Source organism: Olea europaea, unplaced genomic scaffold (assembly GCF_002742605.1).
Source record: "Olea europaea var. sylvestris unplaced genomic scaffold, O_europaea_v1 scaffold1701, whole genome shotgun sequence".
NCBI classification, from domain to species: domain Eukaryota; kingdom Viridiplantae; phylum Streptophyta; class Magnoliopsida; order Lamiales; family Oleaceae; genus Olea; species Olea europaea.
In genome coordinates, this window is record NW_019234697.1 from 1 (window position 1) to 10,165 (window position 10,165).

The 10,165-nt window shown below is 32.8% G+C and overlaps 1 protein-coding gene across 2 annotated transcripts; it reads right to left on the minus strand.

Moving 5' to 3' along the window:
* Nucleotides 1-366: 366 nt before the first annotated feature.
* On the minus strand, nucleotides 367-9,960 carry LOC111377652. 2 transcript variants are annotated; one of them, XM_023000775.1, is made up of 8 exons: nucleotides 9,677-9,960; nucleotides 3,010-3,933; nucleotides 2,660-2,760; nucleotides 2,413-2,527; nucleotides 2,092-2,169; nucleotides 1,831-1,923; nucleotides 1,274-1,357; nucleotides 367-582 (listed from the first exon to the last, which is right to left on the minus strand). In XM_023000775.1, the coding sequence occupies exons 1-8, from the start codon at nucleotides 9,722-9,724 to the stop codon at nucleotides 382-384; spliced, it is 1,644 nt and encodes a 547-aa protein (XP_022856543.1). In that variant the 5' UTR covers nucleotides 9,725-9,960; the 3' UTR covers nucleotides 367-381. The 2 variants fall into 2 exon arrangements, 1 of the variants encoding a protein (XP_022856543.1); XR_002699756.1 differs by having other exon boundaries at nucleotides 465-582; nucleotides 1,274-1,352.
* Between the last annotated feature and the right edge of the window lie 205 nt (nucleotides 9,961-10,165).

Here is a 10,165-nt window from a genome sequence, read left to right on the forward strand (position 1 = left end):
AAATCACAAATTCTTTATTGTTATCAGTAGATTAATTGTCTCAAATGATTTATATAAGGTACAATGTCATCGTTTACAACTCATTACTTCAGCTAGATGACAACTATCAAAAACAATTCAAAAACAGCTCAATCAAACTTCAATACAAATTTCTTCCACAAGAGCATAATTTAACTTATATTTTCGTCAAATAACTAGAAGTTCTACAAAAAAAACTCAGAACAAGAGAAATAGAGAAGTGATCGAGACAGCTCGTGCCCAACAGTTTAGCTCAATCTGAAAAATCTAAATCCCGAGTATCCCTTTATTTTCGGTTGAACAGAGTAGAAGAAGAGTAGAAGACAATTTCAATCCAGAGATCGCAAAAAGAAGTTTAAACCCCTAGCATTGTCCCATATAATGTGAAAAGAGTTGATAAAGACCAATAAAATTACTCAAGAAATTTTTCTGCAACAGAGGAGCTGTCAAGAATTCATTATGTACCTCACTGAGTATCACAAGTGTTGTCTCGGTTTTTAGCTCTTTAACACGGAAACCCTCTTCTACCCAAGAGCGAAAGCCACCTTTGACCAGATATGGACTCTGTCATGCATAAGATGATATTAAAATTATCACTAAATTATTTGATAAGAACTTTCTGGAAAAAATATGGAGTGAAGATCCATTTATGCATGTAACGTGAAGAAGTTTCATTAATGCATTTTTCTTAACTTGATCTTATGGCAATTCAAATTCAATTTCCTAGATATCATGTGCATTTATTCAACAAGGCAATGAAATACAAACCATCTACACTAAAATTACATGCCATAGCTTTTCCCTCTCAGAACTTACAACACTGAATGATTAAATGTCCAATCACTGAGAAATCCAACTTAGTTACATATTAAATGCTAATGTCATCTTAAAAAAAATAAGTAAAGAAAATTGTAAAATTTACTACTAATACAATATTTATGTACGTATTTACGAGTACAATAGTTTTGTACATATTTACGAGAACAGTCAATTGGCTTTTGTATATTGCACAAAAAATTACTATAATCTTAAGAGAAAAGAAATAATGATCAACGCATTTCAAAAGACTAAGATTATTAGATCTCCAATTTCTCATTGTTTATCCATACTAGATTTGACCAACTACCTATCCAACCTCCTCTACCTTCTTGACAGCCTATCTTTATCTCAGTAGAGTCTTTTAATGGCTTATTTCGGTCTTCTTCCCCATTACTTAGACAATTATATATTATTTATTGGCTTTAGTCATGCTTGCCTTAGTTCCGAGCTTTCTCAATGATCTTGCTACGCCCTTGGAACGAGTTCCATCAGCATCCATAATCAAAACCTTGGACCTGTCCTATAGAAAAGGTAATAAAAGTAATTGAGACATCACTTCTAGATCTCATAAATCTTAAATAAACAATTAAAGTATGTAAAACGTCTTCACAACTAAAACAACTGTTGAAGAGACTCTGATCAAAGTAGCACAATCCAAGAGGTGTCATCAAAATGATAATGCTGCTAACTTCAAAAAGTAAATTTTTGTCAAGATACATCTCATATTCTCATCATATATATGATTTACAGGACAAACAGTTACTTTGGCTGCAGCAGTCAATAAAAATACAAAGAGGGAAGAACTCGCAGGATATTAAGAATTAGTTTAAGTGATTAAAAAGTTCGACTGTATAATCTATCCTAAGCAGCACCATCTGCACTCCTTCCGCAACTTTGGGAAAAAACAAGGCACTGGAGGAATAAATTATACTAGCTTCTGCTTGTAGACTAGAAGATTATAAATATAAAAGAACTTATGTTAAGTTCACATACTTGCACAATTTTCAGGTTGCGAATAACAGCAGCAAGCAATGTGTCCTCAAAGTCTCTTCCTGTCTTCAGCAACCTTTGCAGAGAACCATCAACCTGAAAATTCACATAAGTTACATAAGTACACAGAAGGAAGCTAATCTTTCTGTGGGATGCATCTTTTTCTTTTTCAGTTTCCTTTGTAGAAAGCCAAGTCTTCGTCACAGGGTAAAGGTTACAAATTAAAATAAATTCAAGTTACAATGCTTAGGAGGTAAAACCAACCTCAGGTAGTGTAATACTAACATATCGAAACCGGGCTGCCCGACGAAGATCAGGAATACCATCCCTTTCCCTGAGATTCTTCACAAACATAATGCCAAACCCAAAAATCAACAGTAAAATCAGGCTGCTCTGGATGGATTGTTCTCCATAACATAATATTGGCATAAAAAAGTGGAAAAGGAAAGGGTTGTAATTGGTAAGAGCTCTGAAGTAAACTATTCGACCAAATAACAACCAATAGAGAAGACAACAAAAGAGAATTAAAAATCATATAAATAATCTCCTACAAAGAAAAGGCTAAAAAAATTTACAGTCTCTTGCCTCAGGCCTAATATCAATGAGTACAACATTCTCGTTGCTGCGTAGGAGCTCCAAAGTTGACTGAGGAGATAAATCTCCAGCATATCCACCGTACTTTAATACCCGATAAGAAACCCTGCAGAAATCTGATGAAAAATGTAACTCTTCCTAGGTCTAAAAAAAGGGGAAGAAGTCATTATCTAATTTCCAATGGCAATGTGAACTAAAGAAAAGATGGAAGTAAATAAGAAAAATAGGAAGATTATACCATATAGTGCCTGACACTCCAAGAAAAAGAACAGCTGGGATGAGAGGATCATTTGGGTCCAAGCCAAGACTTTTTTCAAATCCCTCCAAAGCAGTGGAAAGCTGTATAACACAATGCAAGATTAGCAAGCACATAAGAACCTTGTCAATCTCAATGTTTATTTCAACAATGAAGCAGGTAATTCATAACAACTAAGTTCTGACCATTCCTAATCATTCTTAATATGTCACGATATCCTACTAAATCTATCTCTAGTATGAAAATTAGTAACAAAAAAAGTATCACGAGCATCAAATAGTTTACCTAATGTGTCATTCTATAGTTTACAAGCAAATAAATATGGAATATACCTGTTGAAAAGCAGTTCCAACTGGCCTCAATACTTTTATCACGGTCTCTTCAGATAAATTAAGTGCATCTTGAAATTCTGAAGGAAGTGATTCCTTAGCAGAACTATAAGCATATCCAACATAGCTGATCCCCTGTCCTAAAGAATCCTCAACCACCACGATTGTTCGCCTCAACGCATCAAGTGCAACAAGCCCCACATTACCTGATGTTTGCTTTAAATCACTGGACAAGCCTGTCAACCTATCACCAGCAGATCCCCCAGATTTATTGATGCCGGATATGATTTTATTGATAGCGTTATCAACTGCTTCATTAGCACTTCCGAGAGCAGTCGTCACGGATGAAGTGATAGTATCGAACGAGTTGTTCAGGGCATTTTCTCCTCTATTGATTGTATCAGCAATGGATTCATTCAGCTCAGCAAAAATATCAGCAGCACTTGTTTTCAAATCAGATAAGGAATTTACATTCACATTCATTGAATCAGATACTGAGGCAGGGTCATCTGGTGCACCATCTATTGGTAGAATTAATTCAGGATTTAAGATATCAGTATATTCGATGGTTTTAGTGGTAATATCCATTAGCTGATCATCTCCAGTAGAAAAACTAGAGCTTTCAACAAATTTCAAATTGGTTGGTCCTAAGGAGTGTGATTCATCAATTACCCCAACTGGATAACCAAAATTGGTTAGTGGTTTTATGTAGTCAAATTTGCTCTGACACAACGACCTATTAATACAATCCATGGAGCCAGATCGTTCACCTTTTTCAACAAAATTAGAATAGAAACATGAAGCGGCTTGTCTCTTGAAGGGAACTCTTCCATTTGAGAAGTTGTGGACTATTCCATCCACATTGTTGAAATTATCCTCAAATGTCTTCCAGTATGAGGAAAGGGGATTCAACCCTCCATGGAGAAACTGCAAAATTAATGATTTCATATGCATAAATAATTTCAGATTCGAATTTATTAAATCTATCTTATCTGGTTTTTCCTTTTTTACTGAAATGTCTGAATGTGAGAACACACTCTATTTTCCATCAATACCCTTGTCTATTCGCCCAATTTATCCTCAATAATTTATTTTCATTATAAAAAATATATGTAATTGGAGAATTCATCAGTGACCGTTACTAGAATGCTTGTTTCAACTTTTAAACTATTTCACTATATACATTCAAAAACTACTCGTTTTCGGCTCCCTCAACCATTTGCTTTCTACTACCTGCTCCCATTTTGTAATTATGCACAAAGAAATACAACGATAAGTTGGTTTTTTTTTTTTTTTTTTTTTAATGGTTTTCTACGACCAATATGGAGGCTTTGCTTTTATCAAAAGTATCATGTTGTATAATGGTAGATTACATAAATTATGCCTTTGCCCATTTTGAGAATTCTGTGGTAGTATAAAAATGTATACATTTTCTGAATGATAAGAGGAGCATAGGTTGGCACAATCAAAGTTCAACGTTAGTTCCAAGATTTTGAATTTCCACAGGTTATCAGCAACAACCATGTAGCAACTTATTTTCTTTGGTTAATCTTAAATCAAATTATTTATTTTTCTGAATTGAAATTCATTTTGACATAGAATTGAAGTGTTCATTATGAAGGTCATCTCCGGGCCTCTACCATCAACTTATACAAAACCCTACCAATCAACCATCAGTGTTGATTAGTGTATGTCTAAAGTCCCATGTTGGTTTTATTGATGGGAAAAATTATTAATTTGTTACGTGGACCTACAAAATTAAGTTCAAAATTAAAGTGATCTAATAAAAGAATTAAGTAATTGGACTTTGGGCATCTAAATAAAGTACGGGCCGAATTATATATACAGAGACCAGAGTCCTTGAGAATTGTATTTCATGATAAGCGAAATATATATGGAAACTATATATAAGGTTAGGATCCCCAATTCATATGCAATTTCTCATTATTTATAACACCCATCAATACAAGAATTAATTGAAAAAGTTTATTGAAGAGGAAGGTCAACAACCCCACACAAGGAATCCAAGAATCAAGAAGGAGGATTAAAGAATTCAAGAATCTACTATCAAGAATCAAGACTAAAGATCCAGAAGTCAAGATTCAAAGATTTACATAGCCCCGGTTTGGGCCCCATTTTTTTCCTTTTTTTTTTTTTTTTGCCAAAACTCATTTTTCTATAATATTTGGCAGATGACAGCATCCAACACTTAATTGGTGTCAGAAATATATACAGACAATATCATGCTGTTGAGACTTTGTGACTAATTTGCCCTAAGATGTATTGCACTATGTACATAACTGCCCTCCACCTTTTTTTGTGTGAATTGCACTGAACAATAAATTTAAGGGCAGAAATGGAAAATTAGTAATTCAAAAATCAGCTTCAAGCTTGACAAGCATGTGCCTCATTTATTGTCAGCTCCTACCGTCCTTGTTATCTGACATAGGCCCACAATTGTTGAAAAATGGCCAGAAAAATTGGCCAAGAATGGGGGCCAAACACAAGCTTAATACAGTTGCCTTTTATAAAGAAACGATGTGTGTGAATTCACGTGGTATTAAACATAAATTAATCAATAAAAATTCTGCTTCATTATAGCACAAGCAATCAAGTCACATCTCTCAAAAGAGAAAGGAATAGCTTGAGTCAGAAGGAATTCTTGAAGCCCTTGATTTTATGTACTCGAATGTTTGTGTTAATTATATTAAAGGGAAACAAACAAATATAAGGATATTAGGTGCTAATAAGACTCCGGACGTCTTAGAACTAATTCATATAGATATTTGTGGACCATTTTCTTTTATTTCTTGGAATAGTCAATAGTCACATATTACGTTTATAGACGATTATTTTAGCTATGTCTACCTATATATGATTCTTAAGAAATTACAATCCTGGACGTGTTCAAGGCTATAATTGAAAATCAACTCGGCAAAAGAATAAAACAAGTCAGATCTGATCGTGATGGTGAATACTATGGCAGTTATAACACATCAGGAGAAAAATGTGTGGAATCATCCTACAATACACATAAATCTCTATAGGAAAAAGCACTAAAAACTGCAACTTAAATTCTCAATAAAGTTTCAAGTAAAACAACTATCAAAACCTGCTATAACCTTTAGACAGGAAAGAAACCTAATTTGAAGTATTTGCACATTTGGGATTGTCCAGTTAAGGTAAGGTCTTAGAATATGTAGAATAAGAATTTCTCTGTATGAAGGCCAAACCTGAAACCTAGAAACTCCAGAGCAAGACAAGCAACTATCCACTAAACACTTTTGAAATGCATACCAGCCATTGAAAAATGAACTGGACTCTAGAATTATCAATTGCTAATTATTGGATACTTTAAAAGGTCATGGGGTTACAAATTTTTAAAATCCTAATATCAAGTCAATTTTTGAAATATAAAATGTCAAAATCTTTAAAGATGTAGAGTTTGCGAAGGGAAATAAGATTATAAATTTAAGGATTTTGTCTTGGAGGAAGAATATGTATATATTTCTTCTGTTGCAATTAATGGTTGATCAGGACCAAGGACAAATTTTTGCTCCAGATCTTGTTAAAAAGCAATTTTGGATCAAGACAATATTACAAAACCCCCTATACACAATAAAGAGTATATTCCAGAAACAATCTCAAAAACAAATGTAATTAAGAAAATCCATTAGAGAAATAAAAAAAGACAATTCTAGATGACTTTATAGTCTTTCTCCAAAAATATGAGGAAGGCATTGGATTGATGGAAGAAAATCTGATTAATCAACTTTCATCAAGCCATGCAAAGGAATAATTCTCAAAAGTAATTGACGTCATGAATGAAGAGATAAAGTCCATAAAAGACAATGAAGTTTGAAAACTCATCCTATTACCTGAAGGTGCGAAGCCCAGTGGATGTAAATAGATATTTAAAACCAAGAGCGATTCAAAAGATGATCCGGAGAGATATAAGGCTCGTCTTGTAGTAAATGGCTTTACTCAAAAGAAAGGCATTAACTTTAAAGGGATTTTCTCTCCAGATTCTAAGAAAGACTCCTTTAGGACTATTGTGGCACTTGTGACACATTGATCTTGAGTTACGTCAAATGATTTACAAATTAAAGAAACCCATCTATGAGCTTTTATAGACTTCTTGTCAATGGTATCACAAATTTTATCAAATAATTATCTCGTTTGGTTTTGAGATGAATGCAATTGATGATTGTGTATATCACAACTTCAGTGGGAGTAAGCATATTTTCTTGGTATTGTATATCGATGACATACTACTTCCCTTCACTGATATAAGCTTATTATACGAAACCATTTCTGTCATGAAATTTTGAAATGAAAGATCTTGGTGACGCTTTTTTGTGTTAGGGATACAAATACAGCGGATCGTTCTCGGGGTATTTTCGAATTCACAAAAGAGTTATATCGATACGGTTCTTAAGAGATTTGGGATGCAAGAATGTAAATCAGGTGATACCCTTATTGTTAATGGAAATAAATTTAGTCTCAATCAATGCCCTAAAGATAAACTTAAAGAAGAAGAAATACATAAAATTTCCTATGCTTCAATAGTTGGGAGTTTAATGTGCGCTCAGGTTTGCACACATCAGGATATAGCATTCACCATTAGAATGTTGAGCAAATATTTAGGTAACTTTAGGATGAATATTTGGAAAGCAGCCAATTGGGTTATTCGGTATTTATAGGGAACTAAGGATTACATGATTTCATTCAAGAAAATCAGACCAATTAGAGATTATTAGATATTCTAATTTTGATCATGGAATATAACTATGAAATTTTATCACTGGGCTGCTTATTTTAGATGGAATTGAAAGACTACTTAAGTTATCCTATGACAATTACAGTCTTGTATTACAACAGGAACTCGATGATGTTAAAGTTTACAAACATTAAGTTCCTAGTTGTTAAGAAAAGAATTCAAAGTGTTCAGGCTTCTATGAAACACATTAGGAAAAACTCTACAATTATGGATCCGCTTTGGTGCAAAAGTTTATGAAATTCTTATAATTAGAATTGAAATAAGAAATATATTGAAATAACTTGCTTTGTATTAATTAAATAATGATTATTTGTTATAGAAAGTAGATAATACCCCTATATTTACAAGCAAGATTATTCCTTACTTCCAATAGTATTAGAAAATTGAAACTAATTGAAAATATAATCCTAATTAAATAAAAGATAAAGTCCTATCACAACTATACAAGAAAAGTAAAAAAAATTAAACATAATTGAAAAGATAAAATCCTAGAAAAGATAAAACATAATTGTAGTAGAAAACTATTAATTATAGTTGTGATTTACTTTGCACCTTTTGATAATATGCCAGTTTAGTGAGAGTTTGTACTCGGATCTTTTCTGTTGTAGACGCATTTTTATATGTGAATATTCGGTTTATTTTAGAAATAAAGTATTCGGTTCAATTTTACTCTAATTAAAGTTTAAGGCTGATCTCATTAAAGAATAAGGTAGGACCAATTGGAAATAAACATGTTTGGATCAGATTACAAGCAATTTCCACGCTACACATCCACACTTGATCTATGTTATTTGATTGTATTGATATACGAGACCATTGATACGTTTAGTTATGATACTTGTAACGAAGACTGCGTTGATCCTATATTGAAATAATTGATGAACGAAATTGTTCGAAGATACTTTTGGTTAAGATAGCAAAAGTTTTGAACTCAAATTTATAAGATAACATATGCGGCCTAGGTGGGAGATTATTGGGAAAAATTATTACTTTGTTACGCAGCCCTACATATGTAATTAAATGTATATAACGTTATCTTAAAGTTAAGCTCAAAATTAAAATGATGTAATAAAGAATTAAGTAATTGGGCTTTGGGCATATAAATAAAATATGGGTTAGACTATTTATGTAGAGACCAAATTTTTTTAGAATTGTATTGATAAACGAAATACATATGAAAATTATATATATAGTTATGGTCCACAATTCATACGCAATTTCTCATTCTCTGTATCATCCCAACGACACGAAAATTAATAGAGAAAGCATATTGAATAGGAGCATAAAGGAATCCAAGTATCAGGAAGAATGATTGAAGAATTCAAGAATCCACGATCAATAATCAATATTAAAGATCCAGAAGTCAAGATTTAAGGATTCTAATTCAAGCTTCAAGGTTCAATATTCAAGATACAAACCAGTGATTCAACTTATGTTCCGCATTTAATAATTCTCTCGGTGATTTGAAGGGAATATCTTGGCAATAAAGGAATTTAGATTTTCAAGTTCTAAAGTTCCATAAAAGATTCAACATTTATAGTTACACGTCCCAAATTCACAGGTTAATTATCTTCCAGTCTTGGAGCTAAAATTGAAAACTTACATACTGAGACAAGCATGTTTCTAGGAAAACTATCATATTGATCTCAGTATTCAGGTATTAAATGACATGAACGAAATCCTTTTATAATATTTATTTACATTAATCAAATTCAATGACCTCCGAATCAAGTAAATCCAATTTTCTCATCTAATCTCAATGTTACCTAATCGGTCTTATATAGGGATAGAACTTACAACAATGTACAACCCAAAATCAAATAAATGCCCCCAAAAACACATGAAAATGTGAAATTCCAAATTCCAACGTTCAAAAAGAAAATATCTCACCCGTGAATGATAAGAGCAGCTGGTGGATGCTGAGCAAACAGGCAACATTATCGTTTATATCCTCAATTAAGCTAAATCAGAAAAACCCATTAAGATTTTCTAACTTCGAATGAAAATCTTGAAATGGATTTTGAGAAATAGTAACGGTAGTGTGATTTGTCAAGATTATAGCGATTGTATGAATATATGCGAGTTATTTTTGTTTTATTGTGAGAATTATCCTATGAAATGATGTGAAATGAAGGATGAGAGGTGGGTAGAAATAGCTTCATCTGCTAGACACTCGATTGCCTCTCGTTTTTGTCTCGTGGGGACAAATAGGAGCTGTGTTACTCTGTGTTCGCTCACTCTACACTTGGTTTGATGATAAGTTTCTTTATTTAAATGAAATTGACCCACCCCATATGGAAAATAAAGCTTTTTTCCCATAATGTATTTAACATGTTGGTTGACATGCATTCACATCCGTGTGGACTCCAAGTAGAATCC